General features: G+C 46.8%; 3 protein-coding genes across 3 annotated transcripts in view; 1 reads left to right on the plus strand and 2 right to left on the minus strand.

Annotated features, from left to right (window-relative positions):
* Positions 1-443: 443 nt before the first annotated feature.
* On the minus strand, positions 444-6,902 carry LOC308113914 (uncharacterized protein). The gene is made up of 6 exons (XM_080470474.1): positions 6,161-6,902; positions 2,956-3,288; positions 2,452-2,568; positions 1,834-1,971; positions 1,592-1,632; positions 444-1,204 (listed from the first exon to the last, which is right to left on the minus strand). The coding sequence occupies exons 1-6, from the start codon at positions 6,189-6,191 to the stop codon at positions 1,106-1,108; spliced, it is 759 nt and encodes a 252-aa protein (XP_080326600.1). The 5' UTR covers positions 6,192-6,902; the 3' UTR covers positions 444-1,105.
* On the plus strand, positions 6,421-9,637 carry LOC308113915 (myoD family inhibitor). Its single transcript, XM_080470475.1, has 4 exons — positions 6,421-6,538; positions 7,536-7,657; positions 7,978-8,217; positions 9,055-9,637. Exons 2-4 carry the CDS (start codon positions 7,537-7,539, stop codon positions 9,330-9,332), a joined length of 639 nt encoding a protein of 212 aa, XP_080326601.1. The 5' UTR covers positions 6,421-6,538; position 7,536; the 3' UTR covers positions 9,333-9,637.
* Positions 9,638-10,777: 1,140 nt separating this feature from the next.
* Positions 10,778-19,384, minus strand: part of tfe3a (transcription factor binding to IGHM enhancer 3a) — a 15,990-nt gene continuing 7,383 nt past the window's right edge. Inside the window, exons 7-11 of the mRNA XM_080470453.1 lie at positions 16,060-16,180; positions 15,504-15,560; positions 14,122-14,197; positions 13,300-13,447; positions 10,778-12,903 (exon numbers count right to left, since the gene is read on the minus strand). Of these exons, the coding sequence (XP_080326579.1) occupies positions 12,517-12,903; positions 13,300-13,447; positions 14,122-14,197; positions 15,504-15,560; positions 16,060-16,180 (789 nt within the window). The 3' untranslated portion in view covers positions 10,778-12,516. The remainder of the gene's footprint in view (positions 12,904-13,299; positions 13,448-14,121; positions 14,198-15,503; positions 15,561-16,059; positions 16,181-19,384) is intronic.

Raw genomic sequence — 19,384 nt, forward strand, 5'->3', positions numbered from 1 at the left:
GAGTCTGGTTCTGCAGGTTCCTCCTCTGAGTCTGGTTCTGCAGGGTCCTCCTCCTCTGAGTCTGGTTCTGCAGGTTCTCCTCTGAGTCTGGTTCTGCAGGTTCTCCTCTGAGTCTGGTTCTGCAGGTTCTCCTCTTCTGAGTCTGGTTCTGCAGGGTCCTCCTCCTCTGAGTCTGGTTCTGCAGGTTCCCCTCCTCTACTAGCTCATGTTAGATTAGAGTATAATTGTATTTATGTTTGTATATTTCTGATTTGGTCAAACGTGTTGATAAAGACATGTGTCAGTAATTATTGGTCATATTTGTAATAATATCGTTCCATAATCATGATTATACTTTATTAAATATGTTTTCTTTTAAAATGCTTTATATTTACCCTGTTTCTTTAGATAATCACATCTACAGTAGTTTTCTAACACGTTGAAATGAACTGATCAGATTATTAAATGAGAAGGGATTTATTAAGTTGTACTTCTCGCTCCTTTTCAGAAATGAGACCAGATTATATTGTTCTGCAGTAATTATTCTGTTTGTGAGGTGAAACGTCTTTAACTGTCAGCTGTGGACTTCTTCTTCATTCCGAGCAAAATTCATGGGAAAACAAAAACATGGACGTTTCACTCATTAATTCTCAAGCTGGTTTGACAGCAGCTCCATCTAGTGGCGACTGGAGGAAAAACATCCATATATATTCTGATGAATCTGAAAACATCATAACTCCTGAAAACAGAATAAAACATGAAACATAACTTTTATTTCTGTTTGTCTCTTTAGCAACGAGCTGCACAACAATCAATAATCTCATTGATCTCCAGACGTTTTGTTGAAAGTGTCGAAGTTCAGAACCAAGTTTGTTTCTGTTTCAAAAAGTTTGGACTGAAGAGAGGAGCCGTGATCAGCATTCACGTTTCACTCAATCAGTTAGCATTAGCACACGGTACATCACCACAGGGCATTACATTATCAAGTAACTAGTTACTTTTTACACTCGGCGAATAAACCCTGTGTCCCCGTCACTGCCGAACATTTCTTCTTTAATCCACAGCTGGAGGAGAAGAAGCTGAACTCAGGTGATAATCTGTAATCTGACACCGCGGCGTGTTGAGGCTAATCTGTTAGCGTGGAATAATCCTGGTTCTTCTCCCTGCTGGACGGATCCAGATCCTCATAGTTCCTCTCTGAGACACAGTTCTCATAGAGAACATCCTGAACACACACACACACACACACACACACACACACACACACACACACACACACACACACACACACACACACACACACACAGTTAAAGTAACTCAGTTACCCTAACGGCAACATGAAAGATGTCCCACTGTGATTAGCATTAGCATGTAGCCACAATAGCTGTGATTCGCATTAGTCTGTTTAGCATTAGCATTAGCATGTAGCCACAATAGCTGTGATTCGCATTAGTCTGTTTAGCATTAGCATTAGCATGTTCTCAGCAACTGTGATTAGCATTAGCCTGTATTCATAGCTTACAAATCCCACTATGATGATTTAATTTTTCCCACAGTGACGAGACGATGCTACGCTAGGGTTTTAGCTCTTTAGCATAACGCCTGCCTTCACCTCCATGTTGGTGTCACATGACTTTCCTTCAGCCTTCAGACCTGAGAAGTAAACAACAACAAACTTTACGTCACTGAATCAAAAATGTAGATTTGTATAAGTTTGTGAAAACTTTGAGTCTCAAAATGTGTGTGTGTGTGTGTGTGTGTGTGTGTGTGTGTGTGTGTGTGTGTGTGTGTGTGTGTGTGTGTGTGTGTGTGTGTGTGTGTGTGTGTGTGTGTGTGTGTGTGTGTGTGTGTGACCTGTGGTCCTTCCTCGGTAGACCAGGAACGCAGCGAGCAGCGAAACCACCAGAGTGAAAACCACCAGAGACACTCCGACATGCAGCCACGCTCCTGAAGGGTTCTGACCACTAGAGGGTGCTGTTGTTAGTTTTAGTACTGAAAGTACACACACACACACACACACACACACACACACACACACACACACACACACACACACACACACACACACACACACAGAACAATGAGTTCTAAGCATGAACACTGGGAGAACATTCTAGTGGACAGACCACCAAGTTGGATTGTTATAGTTATTATGGTAACTATCAAAATAAAAGTATCAAGTCCCAGGAGAATACAGACTGGGAGTCATGACACCACGGTGAAAACGTTGTTCTGATTGGCTCTACTGAGCATGTGCAGAAGAAACAGTTAGTACCAACATGGTGACCAGGACCAGGACCAGCGCTTCCCCCGTTTCCATAGCAACAGAGTCATTTCCAATAATTGTGTTTTTGAGGCTCCGCCCTCCGTCCTCCTGTTAACAGTCCCTCAAAACGCTCCTAAAGTTTCTGTATTGACATGAAGTCATCGTCTAAACGGGACTGAGATTTAGTGCAGAACCCAGACTGGTACCTGGTTCCTCCTCTGGACTCTGGGTGGGGACTTGAGGGGACTCCAGCGGTCTGGATCCTCCTGACATGGAGTTTGAAGGCTGGACTCTCAGCGGCGTCAAGACTGAAGGGATGGACCCTGAAACAAGCCCCAGGAAGAGGTCTGTGATCAAGACCCTGATCCAGTCCAGTCCAGTCCAGTCCAGTCCAGTCCTTCCTCGAGTCCAGTCCAGTCCAGTTCAGTCCAGTGCAGTCCAGTCCAGTCCAATCCAGTCCTTCCTCGAGTCCAGTCCAGTCCAGTCCAGTCCAGTCCAGTCCAGTCCAGTCCAGTCAAGTAGGGCCGAGGAGGAATTAGTGGAAATCGGCCTTATAGACAGTTAGTAACCTGTCGATTTCATCTTGGGAATGTTTTCGTAGTTTTTGCTCAATAAAAACGCCACGTGACCAATGTCATAAGAAAGTTCCTCGACGAAGGTTCTGGTCAGAACTGTGATCATCGTTCAGAATCATCTCCGTCCATCCTTACCCTCTGTGACGGAGACGTGGAACGCAGAGAGCGAATACGCTGAGGAGGGCGTGGCCAGGCCACAGTGGTACCAGCCCGAGTCGGACGTGGCGAGCTGCGAGATGCTGACCAGCACATTGTGCGACGCTTCGTCGTAGCTGACGCCGTATCGGCCGCTCTGAGCCGCGTCGCTCAACGTCTGGACCAGAAGTTTGTCTCCTTGACATTCGTCCCTGCAGAAGATCTTCCACGAACCGGCGAACGAGAAGCGGCACATGACCGTCACGCTTCCTCCAACCGCCGCCGACACGTGTGTCTGAGCACTGACGACCGCCGTCCGCTCGACCTGCACGGCTGGGGGGGGGAGAGGGGGGGGAGGGAGAGAGAGAGAGGGGGGGGGGGGGAGGTGGGGGGGAGAGAGGGGGAGGGAGAGAGAGAGAGAGGGGGGGGGGAGAGGGAGGGGGGGGGAGAGAGGGGGGGGAGAGAGGGGGAGGGAGAGAGAGAGAGAGAGGGGGGGGGGGGAAGAGGGAGGGGGGGGGGAGAGAGAAAGAGAGAGACGGGTCATTTCCTGCTGTAGAGTCCTTCAGGACCGTTTGTCCCGGACCAGTGGCGACTCGTCTGGGTTTACTATTCTTATTGCTTTTTTTAGTCACTCGATACGCCATCTAGTGGCGCAAACTTGTACTACGGAACAAGACTTGCTGAAGCTAAAGCGAGTTGGTTAGTTTGTTCGTTTCGGTTGTTGAACCTGCAACTCCTCTGGAGAAGAAATCCTGACTCGGGTTTTTTATAGAATGAAGAACAATCACAGCTTCATATCGCTGCTCCACAACGATTCTCTGGATCGGAGCGTCACAGTGAAGACCAACACTGATGGACAGTGACTGTCCTGTTCAGTTTCACCACTGTCCTGTTCAGTTTCACCACCGTCCTGTTCAGTTTCACCACCGTCCTGTTCAGTTTCACCACCGTCCTGTTCAGTTTCACCACCGTCCTGTTCAGTTTCACCACCGTCCTGTTCAGTTTCACCACCGTCCTGTTCAGTTTCACCACTGTCCTGTTCAGTTTCACCACCGTCCTGTTCAGTTTCACCATTGTCCTGTTCAGTTTCACCACTGTCCTGTTCAGTTTCACCACCGTCCTGTTCAGTTTCACCATTGTCCTGTTCAGTTTCACCACTGTCCTGTTCAGTTTCACCACCGTCCTGTTCAGTTTCACCACCGTCCTGTTCAGTTTCACCATTGTCCTGTTCAGTTTCACCACTGTCCTGTTCAGTTTCACCACCGTCCTGTTCAGTTTCATCACTGTCCTGTTCAGTTTCACCACCGTCCTGTTCAGTTTCACCACCGTCCTGTTCAGTTTCATCACTGTCCTGTTCAGTTTCACCACCGTCCTGTTCAGTTTCACCATTGTCCTGTTCAGTTTCACCACCGTCCTGTTCAGTTTCACCACTGTCCTGTTCAGTTTCACCACCGTCCTGTTCAGTTTCCAGCTCAGCTCTAGACTCTAGTCAGCCAGTGGTTCTAGTTTCTTTTGACCTGTGAATCTAAATGGAACCTTCCAGTGTCTGAGGCAGTTTAACCAGGATCCACTGCTCCTCCAGAAAGGACAAACCAGATGTGACAGACTGACTTTAGAGAAGAATCAAGTGGGAATGAACTCGGGTTTGTTTAATAAGAACCGTGGAGCTGCAGTTGGTCTGGAAGGTTCCGGGTCAGCAGGTCGTCTGCCACATGAACCCTCCTCACCGGAGCAATAGAGGAAATGGAACCGACACACTTCCTGAAGATGGATTGAGTAAGACTGAGAGCAGGTCGGGGATTCTGCAGGAAAAATACTTAAAAAAAGTAAAGAGATTCTGCCTCAGTTGGACTTTATATTTGTGTTTCTTTACGTTCAGAACATCATAAAGGAGAACGTTCCTCAGACGCTGAGTCGGCTTTCTGGAGAGAACGTGTGGTTCTGTAACCAGTGGCAGCGTTTCACTTTCTGAAAACTGGAACAGTGGAAGGCTCCACTTCATCCCCACGTCTGGTTCCCCGGTTCGAGACCCGAAACCTCCGCCTGCTGCTCTGATGCTGATGCGAATGCTATTGCTAATACTAATGTTAATACTAATGTTAATGCTCCTGCGATGCTCCAGGACGAGGAATACGACTCGTTTCCTTCAGTTTGATTTATTCTGGAAGCTGAAGTGAAACTTTCCTTCTGACTTCGCTCTATTTTTAACCTTCATTGTTCAATTGGTCACATTTTCTAACGTCTTCTTTCTTCTTCTCTTTTTTCCTAATTTATTATTATTACATTTTATTATTGTTATTACTATTATTGTTTAATTACTATTATTGTTATTACTATTATTGTTATTACTTTATGCTTCTTCCTTTAGACAGTCCGTCTCAGTGTTACTCCAGACGACCCTCTCCGCAGCAGCTCAGTGTCGCTCAGTAAAACGTAAACAATCTTTTAGAAGCTATTTTATCTGATAAACTAAAATCAGTGAACAGACTTTCTTCGTAGCGCCGCCGCACCAAGGAGTTTGTTCACGCTGATTACAGAATGGGAACGGGTGACTGTGTGGATGCTGAGTGACTCAGTACACCATCTGGTGGTGTAAACTGGTATTGCAGAGTGAAAGCCTGCAGAAGGTCACAGCGTCGGAGACGAACTCCCGACTGGAGTTTGTCTCATTCTGCACATCGTTTCTGCTCCGTTGTGACTGAACTGGGATTAAATCTGGATTTGGGACTGAAACGGACCTGATGCTCAGCTGTGCTGGAAGCTGAGAGCTGCAGGATTTAATCACAGAATAAACTGGAATTAATCCCAGATTAAATTTGAATTGACTACAGATTTGGTAAACATTACAATACATGTGACTTGTTTCTTTGTAATTTTCGCTAAAACAGAGAAAATGTGAGATTTGGATATTTTTGAACTGTAATCTCACTGGTGGAGCAGGATTTAATCCAGACTGGGCTGGATTTAATCCAGACTGGGCTGGATTTAATCCAGACTGGCTCCAAGTGGAATCCAGAAGTGGATTTTGGTTCAAATGGAACTTAAAAAAAAAAAAAGGCTTTTAGAAGCTGAAAATGATGAATAAACATTTCTCTACTTTCTGTAATCAAAAAGTGTAAAGTAACAAAGTGCAAATACTTAGTTACACCACTGACATCCTGAGAGTTAGGTCAGAGGTTAAAGGTTAAAGGTTAAAGGTACTGACCGATGAAGATGACGATGAAGAAAAGCTCCATGTTGTTGCCCTGATGGCTGAAAGCTGCAAACCAGGAACCTGCCAGCCCTCACCCTCACTTCTGCTGCTGCTGCTGCTGCTCCTCCTCCTCCTCCTCCTCCTCCTCCTCCTCCTCCTCCTCTTCCTCCTCCCGGGGAGCCTCCTCCAGCCCCCCCCCCCCCGACTACTGGGTAAGAAGATGCGCCCCTGCTGCTCCAAAGGAAGGCTCGTGCCCGTGCGCCGCGCTCGTTCACACGTTGACGACATAAAGTGCGTGAAGTTTTGAATGTGAAGCGAGAAGAGAGAGAAAAGAAAAGAGAGAAAAGAAAAGAGAGAAAAGAAAAGAGAGGAAAGAGAGAAAGTCCGCAGGTGAGAAACTTTCTGTTTGTTCTGGTGTTTGAGCCTGAGAGAAGCTGGATGTTTGAACTAAAACTGGAATTTAGCTTTAAAACTGCTTAAACTAAACCCATCTTTCTATCGTCGGTTGTTTGTATCTAAAGATCAACGTTAGTCACATTTTAATCCGGATTAACTTCATGAAAACGATGAATTCAACACTCGGATTGTGTTTTGTCAATGAGATTTACTTACTAAGTTAATAATATTTTCTAAATTATATCCCAGTATTTTAACAATTTAACCTGTGTGTGTGTGTGTGTGTGTGTGTGTGTGTGTGTGTGTGTGTGTGTGTGTGTGTGTGTGTGTGTGTGTGTGTGTGTGTGTGTGTGTGTGTGTGTGTGTGTGTGTGTGTGTGTGTGTGTTTGAACAAGGAGAGAAAACAAGCAGGACATTTTATGACAATTATGTGATTAAATTACATTATTAAATATCTTTGATGCCAATAAATAAATAAATAAATAAATAAATAAATAAATAAACAAACAGTTTTGGTTTTATAACCAATGTAGCAGTTTGATCCTGAGGGTCAGACGATGAAGCTTTAAATCTAAACCCAGAATCTTTCCTGATGTTCTGGAGCTCCACGCTGATCCTCCAGAACTCTGTCAGCTTCTTCAACATTCATCATCTGGAACCGCCACTTATTCCAGAACATTCTAGAACCGTCGCTGAGCGTTTCTACGAAACCAGAAGAAACGAGAGAGAAACAGGACAGCTGCATCAAAACACACTGCTAACTAACTAACTAACTAACTAACTAACTAACTAACTAACTAACTAACTAACTAACTAACTCACCAACCAACCAATCAACCTCACTGACCGACCGACCAACTAAACCAACTAACCAACCGACCGACTGACTAAACCAATTAACTAAACCAACCAACTAACTGACTAACTGACTGACCGACCGACCAATCAGCTAACTAACTAGATAACCAGCTGTATTTAATCATCCTGTCAGGATGGAGGCGAAGCCACGCTGTGGTGCCTGTGATGTCACTGAAGGCGGGGCCAATAGGGATCAATCAGGATGCATCGTGGTCCAGCCACGAGCCAATGGGACGGTGCCACATCACAGCACAGGTGGGGATTCGGAAAGTACCTGTAATCTGGGTAGAAGAAGTTACACTACTTTCGGCAGTGACTGATTACTACTAAGAACTTTGCAGTTACTGATTACCTTTTCACTTAAGTTACTTTCACTCTTTATTGATGAACCTGTTGGTTTCTATTGGTAGTTAAATATCTCAGCTATTACCTAGTAGGTAGTTCAGGTGACCGGAGCCCAGGTAGTGGCTTTATAGACCTGACCTGGGAGTCTGGGATCGGGTCTCACCTGGGACCATCTCACCTGAAGATTTTCTCCATTGATCTGAATTGAAACGTTTCCTTTCCTCTGACAGAAGAAGCTCCGCCCACTCTCAGGTCGGACGATGCCAACAGCAGCTATGACTCGTTGATTGACGGCTCCTCAACCAATGAGTCTCTCTCTCCTCTTCCTCCTCCTCCATCTTCTTCGCGGTTGTCCACCTGTAGCAGACACCATGATCACCAGAGCACCAATCAGAAGCGCTTATCCTCCACGAGGAGCCACGCCTCCTTCAAGTCGGACGCTGCCCACATTAAGGAGGCTGCTGGAGATGGTGAGCCAATCAGATCGCTTCCTTGTGTTTGATGGTTCTGATCCAAACCGGACCCAGGCTTCTATCTGGGGGGGGTTCTGGTTCTTGATTCTTCCTGGGGGGGTTCTGGTTAATTTTTTTTCCTGGGGGGTCCAGTCTGGCAGGGGCCTGGATAAAGGGGTGTTTTCACAGTCATCGTAAAGCGGCCGGGTCAACAGGAAGTGGACTAACGGCCTCGCCGACCACTGCCAGTGTCAGTGGAACGAAAACAGAAGAACTCTCACCGACCGTTTATCAGTGCTAAAACCCCAACAGCCGCGGGGGGTGGGGGCGGGGGGGGGGGGGGGGGGGGGGGGGTGTTATCTGTTCAGAACACACACACTGACGGGCATCGCCCAGCAACCGGCCGACCGCCCAGCAACATCACGGTTTGATTCCTGCAGTAAAGTGAAACCCGTCTGCTGTTGTCATGGAAACGGACACTGTTTTCAGATTGTTGATGTGTAAACAATGCTTTTTCACGTGAAACGTTGCCGTGGAAACGGGGCCTAAGTGTAACAGTAACCAGTAACAGGACGGAGAGATGGCGGTGCCACAACCCTTCAAAATAAACCTCACCGGAACTTAAGTAACTGTAACTGAGTAACTTGCATAACAGTGACCGGTCACTTGAGCTTCACCTTACCAGCCCACTTCACGACCTTATCTCTAACAGTGGTAACTATGACAGTGAATACTTTTTAGAGAAGTAACTAACTGCAATGGAGTAACTCCAGTAGGTTTTGGAGAGGTAATGGAGTATTGATTGGAGGTGGATCAGCTGACCGCCTGCTGTCCTCTGATTGGCTGTCCCTGCAGACTGCTGCCTCCACTGCCTGCTGGCCTGTCTTTACTGCCAGCTGCTGTCCATGTGCTCCGCCCTGGGGGAGTGTCTGGCGTGCGGAGTGGGCGGAGCCAGCTGCTGCGGCGTGGCGGGCGACTGCTGCTGCTGCTGCGTTGAAGCGGCGGGCGATGCGGCGTGCTCAGAGGAGGCGTGTCAGGCCGTGTTGGATTGTGGGATACTGGAGGGATGCTGCGGCTCGTCAGACTTCCTGGAGATCTGCCTGGAGTGCTGCGCCATCTGCTTCCCCTCGTAGCAGCCAATCAGAGGAGGGCAAGGGTGTGATGTCACCAACATGTTTCTGCTCAAATGAAAGGACAGAAACAGACTATTACTGTTCTTATTATTATTGTTATTGTTAATATTATTGTGAATATTATTATTATCATTATTAGTGTTGTTAATACTGTTATTGTTATTGTGGTTGTTGTTATGATTATCTTTTTAATAATTATTATTTTGATTCGTTCCATTTTTGAAAAGTGTTTTTCAGATTTCACCAAACGTGAAGGAACTCTTTATAAACTGTATGTTTTATTTTGAATAAACAAACTTCACATTAAAATAAAACTTCAGATTTTCTTTGGTCCATAAAAAAACTAACAAACTAATAATCCGACAGAAACTTTAATAAACGGAACATTTCAATGGACGGAGGAACTTTTACAAAAACTTTTGAACAAACAGAAGAAACTTTTCACTAAATGTCTGCGACCTGCGATCATCAACATAAACTTTAACATAAGATTCTTCTTTTGTTGGGAAATTATTTCTGTTGTTAACTCATCATATATCAACATCTTTGGGTGAACGTGACAGGATGCGCATGTTTTATTCCTGAAAATGCAGAATAGGTAGAATATTGATAAATGGTCTCTGAGTCAAAATACACAAGTTAGAAAGAAAACAACTTTTAAACAAACAAAAAATCCTTCAGAGTAAAACGATAGGCAGACCTGGAGGATCAAGAATGTTGGACAAATTGTGTTTGATTGTAAGATTTGAAATGAATCAAGAACAGATGGGCGTTACTGTGTCTCACTGCTCAGGACATTAACTGTCCCCTCATGTCTCCGGCTCCAGAGACCGACGGCTCAGCAGGGGGGCAGGACAGGAAGACGGCATGCGAGCACGTCCAAACAGGAAACGGGAAATCTGTGAAAAGACAGCTGACCTCTGACCCCCGGGACGGCAGGCATCAAAGACACACACACACACACACACACACACACACACACACACACACACACACACACACACAAAATGTTCCAACGTTCAGGTAAAAATAACAAGAACTAACTCCGAAACAAGAAATTAATTCAAAAAGAGAGAAAACTTTGTACATAAACAAGCGGAAACTACAACTTAAAACAAAGTACAACAAAGAAGAAACTATTTTAAAAGTGTTTGAATTTGACAAAACTTTCAAAAGCTCAGGATGGATATTCTGTGCTTTTAGTTAAACGTACGTTTTAGATCAATTTAAGACTTTTGTAACGATTTATTTTAATCTCTATTCAGTGGAATGTCGCCTCCTGCTGGACAACAGCAGAACTCCCTCACTCTACTTTTTCTTTATCATTTTATTCTTCCTCACAATATAAACAATTAGATTCTAAACATTTCTCAAGATGTTTAGTTATAAAATATAATTTCAGGACAAAGTGTGAAAACAACAATGGAAAGCAACACATGTTCGTTGGTTTAGAAGTTTATTTCTATATAAAAAGTCAGAATGTGAAACGTTTGATTCTAACTGAGGTAATAAACAACAAAACATGAAATAAACATAAATGACAATAAAGAAAGTGAATAATTTCCCTTTACCGCGGCATAGCTTGGTTGGTTACAGCGGTCATCTCCCAATCGGAAGGTTGCAGGTTCCATTCCCATCTCTGCCTGCCCACATGCCGAAGTGTCCTTGGGCAAGACACTGAACCCCAAACTGCCCCATTGGAGTGTTGCCCCCTGCAGGGCTGCAGCCTCCAGTGGGGGGTGAGTGTGATGAGCTCTGAGAAGCTCTTTGGGGCTGTTCAGCTCAAAAGTACTAAATCAGTGAGTCCATTTATTATTTATTTTATTTATGGGAGAACAGATTCATCTGATCACCTGAGGGTTACCATGGCGACCGTCAGCCCCGTGGAGGGTTACCATGGCGACCGTCAGCCCCGTGGAGGGTTACCATGGCGGGAGACAATCATCCTCCACAGGTTCAATGTGACTCAACAGTCCTGCTCTGTTACTTAGCAACAGTAAAACACGCTCACTCTGGAGTGGGACTCACCGTTTCAGAACAGTACATGTCAATAAAATAAGACACGCCCACCTCAGAACGGGACACGCCCACCTCAGGACAAGAAACACCTCCTTTTTAAACAGACACCCACCCCCCCCCCCCCCACCCAAACAGGACACACCCACCTCCCTAACATAACAGGGTCATTTTAAAAAATTGACCCACCCACTTGAGAATGAGACACGCCCACTCTCAAACAACACGTGTCCATTTTAGAGGTGAAAGTCGTGGAGTGGGCGTGTCCTCTACATGTGGGCGTGTCCTCTACATGTGGGCGTGTCCTCTACATGTGGGCGTGTCTACATATGACCTTTCTTAGTCCACACCTTGTACGTAAAGAAATGTTTGTGTTTTGCGTTCAGATCCAAGGTCTCGTGAAAGTGATCGCGATTTCAGATAAACATGCTAGGCAGCAACGCTAACCCAATTAGCTGTGTGGAAAAGCAAAAACAAGCTATCACGGCCCGCTAATAGCTAGCAGTTTTTGTGTTTTGTCCCTAAAGAGCTTCGTTACTCAGCCGACCTGTTTGAGCAACAAACACCAGCTCTCGCTAACACCGCGCCAACAAGCAGCTGCAGCTACGAGCTAATTGTGCTAACGTTCCAGTGCATCGGTTAGCTTAGGGCTAGGCTTGGTTTGAGGACAGAACAGTGAGCAACAGAAAACCAACAACTCCTTTCAGTTTATACTCACCTGGAAATGTATAGCAGCTAATGCTAACGACCAGCTAACGACCAGCTAACGACCGGCTAACGACCGGCTAATGACCGGCTAACGACCAGCTTTACCTTAATGAACAATAAAAGCTTTTAAACTCATGATTTCCTCTTTGAATTCAGACAAACGTTGTTGTTGTTGTTCGTTAGCTTTGAGGTTGAAACGCGACAGGAAGCAGGAAGTAACTAAAACTGTTGATAAAAGTAACTAAGCTCCTCGGAACTCGTCTGTTCCTATAAAATCTCTCCGTAGTTTCCAGGATGGTGACGACAGATTTATGAACATTTTTATATTTACAGGACGGAACGACAACCATGCAATGGAAGACAGGTGGTGGTTGCCATGGTTACCGCCGTATTTAAAAAAAAAAAAAAAAAAAAAACTAAACAGGTGGCCGGAGTCCCGCCTCCGAGTCCCACTGGCCAATCAGAGGTCCTCCTCCATGCTGAAGCTGCTCCTCCTGCTGCTGGCCTTGGAGAGCAGCGGGTCGGACATCACAGCGCCTCCTCCCACCTCCTCCTCCATCAGCAGCTCCGTCAGGCCCACGTCAGACATCAGGTCCGGGGAGAAGATGGCCGACGCTCCTTGCACCTCCTCCAGCTCGGCGAAGCTCAGAGCGTCCAGACCCAGCGAGGGAGTCACCAGGGAGGAGCAGGAGGAGGAGGGGGAGGCACAGGAGAAGGGGGGAGGCAGAGAGAGGAGGGTCCGAGGGTCCAGGGTGGAGGAAGAGGAGGAGGAGGAGGTGGGGGTGGTGGTGGGAGGGGAGGACGAAGAGGAGCAGAGGCCGTGGAGGCGAGCCTGGACCTCCAACTCCTGCAACCAGAGACAAGAAAGTTGAGTGAGAGGAGGTGCTGGTCTCCACGTTCTCCTAACTCCACCTCCTCAGTCAAACTCCACCTCCTCATTTTCATAACTCCACCTCCTCAGTCTAACTCCACCTCCTCAGTCTAACTCCACCTCCTCGTTCCAACTCCACCTCCTCAGTCTAACTTCACCTCATCGTTTCCCTAACTCCACCTCCTCATTTTCATAACTCCACCTCCTTGTTTCCCTCCTCGTTTTCCTAACTCCACCTCGTTTTCTTAACTCCACCTCATCGTTTTAATAACTCCACCTGCTCATTCTCCTAACTCCACCCCCTAATTCTAACTCCACCTCCTCGTTTTCTTAACTCCACCTCCTCATTCTAACTCCACCCCCCCACGTCACCTGTATGCGGAGCAGCATCGAGCGGTTATTGCTCTCCAGCCTCCTCTGCCGCTCCTCCATCTCTCGGGCCCGGAGCTGCTCCTTCTGCAGCTTGCGGATGTAATCCACCGACGCCTTCAGGATCGTTCCTTTGTTCCACCTGGACTCCCTGAGCGACCAATCAGAAGCCCCGCCTCGTTAGCACCGCGACAACGAGAGTCACCAGGTGAAACATTCAGGTACACGGTGATTCCTAGAAACGGTCTCCGTTGTAGGACTGGTAATGTTGCCACGTTAGTAGTACCAGCATTAGTAGTGGTAGTATCAGTGACAGTGCCACTCAAAGTCATGTAATAGTAGCATTAACATAAGTAGCAACATTAGCATTAGCGGTAGCATTCATATGAGTAGTAGCTTTAGTAGCAGCAGTTGGTAGTAGTAATACCTAGTTCTATTATCAGTCGCAATATTAGTAGTATTAATATTAACATTGACAGACATATTCAAAGTGGTTGGATCATTAGTAATAGTAGTATTGGCAGTAGTCATATTAGTATAGTTTTCTAGTAACATTATTAGTAGCATCTATTGGTATTAGCATTAGTGGTACCATATTAATTAGTTGTAGCATGAGTAGTAATATAACAGCACAGAAAGTAATAGTATTAGCATTTGTAGTTGGAGGACGACTCGTAGTGATTACATCAATAGTAGTATTTGCAGTAGAATTAGTAGTAATCAGCATTAATAACACAGTTCAACAGTACAGCGTTGTCAGTAGTAAGAGTATCAGCAGTGGTGTTGTTGGTAGTATGAGTATCAGTAGTACTACTTGGTACTGACGGGTCGGAGGACTTGGGGATCAGCGCTCCGAGCTCTTTGATCCGATCGTTGATGTTGAATCGTCGTCGCCTCTCGACTGAAAGAGAAACAAACGTCACTTTAACGTTTTCTGAGAGAAACTGGAGGAAGGAAGAGACGAACCGACAGGAAGTAGAATTAAACCCTCAGCGGATTCTAACGCTTCACTTCCTGTTCAGTCAGGAAACACTGCGAGGATACCACGTCACGCTGATGCTTGTTTCCATGACAACGGAGCTTTGGAGACACTGAAAACACAAGTTACTGAGAACGACTCCCGAGGTGGAACTTTTTGAAAATGCTCCTTTGTCGTGTAAATAGAGGAAAAACGAGGCTTTCTGGAAACGCTGCTTCAGTCTGAGCAGAAAACGATATCGTTTTAAGCTGTCGTTGCCATGGAAACAGAAATCCTTTTCAGAATGTCGCCGTGTCAATATGACATTTTTCTCAAACAGAAACACAAAAACGACGAGCGTGAACGCAGCCGGGACCTCGTCCAGCACGCTTCAGTCTGAGCTCGTCTCGACCCACTCTCCGTACGACTGCACACGCTCCTCGCAGTGATTGATGCTCCTCGCAGTGATTGACGCAGTGATTGACGCAGTGATTGACGCAGTGATTGATGCTCCTCGCAGTGATTGACGCAGTGATTGATGCTCCTCGCAGTGATTGATGCTCCTCGCAGTGATTGACGCAGTGATTGATGCTCCTCGCAGTGATTGACGCAGTGATTGACGCAGTGATTGACGCAGTGATTGACGCAGTGATTGACGCTCCTCGCAGTGATTGGCGCAGTGATTGACGCAGTGATTGATGCTCCTCGCAGTGATTGACGCAGTGATTGACGCAGTGATTGACGCTCCTCGCAGTGATTGACGCAGTGATTGACGCAGTGATTGACGCAGTGATTGATGCTCCTCGCAGTGATTGACGCAGTGATTGACGCAGTGATTGATGCTCCTCGCAGTGATTGACGCAGTGATTGACGCAGTGATTGACGCTCCTCGCAGTGATTGACGCAGTGATTGACGCAGTGATTGACGCTCCTCGCAGTGATTGGCGCAGTGATTGTTGGCGCAGTGATTGGCGCAGTGATTGATGCAGTGATTGACGCAGTGATTGACGCAGTGATTGACGCAGTGATTGATGCTCCTCGCAGTGATTGACGCAGTGATTGACGCAGTGATTGACGCAGTGATTGACGCAGTGATTGACGCTCCTCGCAGTGATTGGCGCAGTGATTGGCGCAGTGATTGGCGCAGTGATTGGCGCAGTGATTGACGCTCCTAGCAGTGATTGGCGCAGTGATTGTTGACACAGTGATTGTTGACGCAGTGATTGGCGCAGTGATTGTTGGTACTCACTCAGGTTGTGGTTGTCCTTCTTCTGCCTCTCTTTGATCAGAGCTTTAGTTTCCACCTCTACAACACATGAAGAACAGAAAGAGAATCAAACAAGTTGTCATGTGGTGTTTGTTCCTTTAAGGACCTGCTGCCTCCTCACACGTCTTCTTTAAGATTTAACTCCAGTCAAAGGTTTAGTTCGTGTTTTTATGTTTATTCTGTCATTTCACTTCAAAACTGATCATGAAAAGTTCACTATGGTGGAACAGGAAGTGTGTGTGTGTGTGTGTGTGTGTGTGTGTGTGTGTGTGTGTGTGTGTGTGTGTGTGTGTGTGTGTGTGTGTGTGTGTGTGTGTGTGTGTGTGTGTGTGTGTGTGTGTCCAGAGGAAGTGGTGATGCTGAATCATCAAACCGCTGAACAGATTTTATTCACGGGAGAGAAGTTAGGGGAGGGGCTTAACTGTTGGCATGGCGACGTCAAGAGCCAATCTGATGCAAACCCTGCAGCACCCTGTGTGTGTGTGTGTGTGTGTGTGTGTGTGTGTGTGTGTGTGTGTGTGTGTGTGTGTGTGTGTACCGTTTATCTCTCTCTTTACAGCCTGCAGGTTGGCCGGGCAGCTGTTGCTCACGGTAACAGTGGGCGTGGCCAAACCACCGCCGCTGCCGTACACGTCCTGCATGTTTCCTGACACGGGCAGCTGCAACGGACCAATCAGAGCACAGCACCAAAGAAGTCAGCTCACAGTTCTGAAAACCATCATCTGTGAACACTCTTGCAAAAAGAAGATTGAACACTTCTGTAAACCATTGTCCATGAGCACAAGCGGAAACCATCATCTGAGAACGATAATAAAACCATTATCAGTGAACACTCCTAAAGTCCAGCGTCTGTAAAAACAATAGTCTGATAACATTTCTCAAAACATTATCATTTGGAAACACTCCTGGAAACCACCGTCTGTAAACACTCCTGAGAACCACCGTCTGTGAACACTCCTGAGAACCACCGTCTGTGAACACTCCTGAGAACCACCGTCCACAACAAAGCAGAACCAGCGTTTCAGAAAAGTTCTGTTTTCCCCGTTTCCACGGAGACGGAGCATTTTTAAAAAGTTGTGTTTTCAGTGACTCTGAGCACCGTTACCATGGAAACAAACCCCCAAAACACCAGGAAGCTTTTGTGTTTCCATTAGAAATGGCGACCGGCCGCTCGCAGAGGAAACACACTGAGGACCGCTGAAGCCAGAAGCTCAACGTTCTGCCGTCACGTCGTCCTCCAGCGGTGGTGTTCACCTGCGACAGGAAGTTGGACGACTTCCAGCGACAGAACCAGTGGGACCGAGACGAGGGCGCCGTGGAGCTCAGCAGGAACTCTGAGGAGTCGAAACTCAAACGGACGAATCAGCTGATTGGACAGGAAACGGTTCAAAAGCTGATTCCCAGAGAGTCCGACTTGAACCGAACCGCTGTGAACCGCCAGGAACCGCCAGGAACCGCCAGGAACTGCCAGGAACCACCAGGAACCGCCAGGAACCACCGGGAAGCATCAGGAAGCACCAGGAACCGCCAGGAACCGCCAGGAACCGCCAGGAACCACCAGGAACCGCCAGGAACCACCAGGAACCACCAGGAACCGCCAGGAACCGCCAGGAACCGCCAGGAACCACCAGGAACCGCCAGGAACCGCCAGGAACCACCAGGAACCGCCAGGAACCACCAGGAACCACCAGGAACCGCCAGGAACCGCCAGGAACCACCAGGAACCGCCAGGAACCGCCAGGAACCACCAGGAACCGCCAGGAACCACCAGGAACCACCAGGAACCACCGGGAAGCATCAGGAAGCACCAGGAACCGCCAGGAACAACCAGGAACCACCAAGAAAAGCCAGGAACTGCTGTGAACCGCCAGGAACCACCAGGAACCTCCGGGACATTTGAAAGACGTCATATCATGTAAAATCCACTTCCTAGAGGTTCTCCAGCAGTACTACTCGTCCCCATACCTGGACTGACGTCCCAGAAGTGAAGACAGTCTGTCCTCTCTGTCCCTGGCTTGTTCCAGGTTTTAAAAAGTGTGTTGCTCCAACCAGCCAATCAGAGATCAAACCCTATATAGTGTCATCGGGGGTTTAGCCAATCCCAATCAAGGTAGGCCCTCCCTTTGACTCCTCCCACAATTAGGCAGCTCTGCTCTGGCACATGGCACCACGAGAGGAAGTACTTCCTCCTCTTCCCAAGATGGGCATGTGTGGGCGGAGCCAGTCCAGCTCACACAGACACAGCAGATTCTGAATGCAGCTCCTATGATCCAATATTCAAATGAGGAAAATCAAGGAGGAGCTAGAAACTTAGAATACTGAAGGTTTCTGGACCGACCAGACCAGGAGGAGGAGGAGAACAGGAGGAGGAGGACAGGAGGAGGAGGAGGAGGAGGAGGAGAACAGGAGGAGGAGGAGGAGAAGGAGGAGGAGGAGGAGGAGAACAGGAGGAGGAGAACAGGAGGAGGAGGAGGAGAACAGGAGGAGGAGGAGGAGAACAGGAGGAGGAGGAGAACAGGAGGAGGAGGAGGAGGAGGAGGTGAACAGGAGGAGGAGGAGGAGGAGAACAGGAGGAGGAGGTGAAGAGGAGAACTGGAGGATTATGTGACTTTAAATAAAGATAAAATGACCCTTCAACGTTCACCAGAACATCTAGAACCTCAGTTTGTCTCCGTGGTTCTTCATGTGAGGAGCGATGTCTCTGACCTGCAGAACCGAGGAGACAAACCAAACTGGTTCTTCTCCTGGCTGCCGCAGGTTCTCCTCTTTTCATCATCAACCTCAGTCAATCCAGGTAATCCAGGTAATCCAGGTATTCCCCTGATGGACCGGCAGCGGTCTACAGACCAGGGGGGAGAACATGCAACTCACCACCAGAGGGCAGTAAAACAGATGATATCACTTTCACAACCATAAATCTGAGGCTGGGTTTACACAACGATGGAGCTCAGAACCGCTGAACACGCAACTTTAGGAAAACCACGCCCGCGGTGGAACTTTTTGAAAACTCTTCGTCTCTGAATAAGCCGCCCAAATTTTGTGTATAGTGTGCATTTTATAATGGTATTGTGGAGTTTGTGCCGTACCTGAAAATCCCAAATGATACACACATATATATATATATATATGTATGTGTGTGTGTGTGTGTGTGTGTGTGTGTGTGTGTGTGTGTGTGTGTGTGTGTGTGTGTGTGTGTGTGTGTGTGTGTGTATAAAGAGAGTGTGAGAGGGAGTTTCACGTTACGGTCAAACATTCAGTTTTAAGCTGAAATGTGATTTAACGCCTGAGAACTTTGAAATATTTGATTTAACAGAAAACGTGATCAAAACTGATAACGTATTTTCACATTCCTGCTTTTACTAAAACACGAGTAATACTCTTAAATAACTTCCCAGAATTCTCTTCAAAATGTCAGTTTACTTTGAAATTCCTCTGCGAGTGAAAACATTTATTTTCCAAACTTTCTTCTCATGTTTCGTTGAAGCGTCAAGTTTCGTCTGAAAACAAAGAGTTTGTTGCTAAAAGTTTAATTTGTGTTTTCAGCTGATGGTGATCGAAATATTAGTGCTGTCAAATCTAAAGCATTAATAGAATTATTAGATTTAAAATGTTGAACTCATTCAGAACGTTGGGCGCTTCAGGCCCTTTTCTTTACTTCAGGTGTTTTTCCTTCCTGACCGGAGCAGCAGAACCACGGGATCCAATATTAACGCAGAACGTTGTGGAAGCAAGTGAAAGTACTTTTCAATGTAACGACCACGCAAGTAATTCTGCAGTAAAACGGCAGGTTGCCGTGGCAACTGACCAGGAGCCAATCTGCTAAAGCTGAAGGAAGGACTGGAAACCTGTGTGTGTGTGTGTGT

This window comes from Lipophrys pholis (assembly GCF_963383615.2).
Source record: "Lipophrys pholis genome assembly, chromosome: 8".
Lineage (NCBI taxonomy): Eukaryota > Metazoa > Chordata > Actinopteri > Blenniiformes > Blenniidae > Lipophrys > Lipophrys pholis.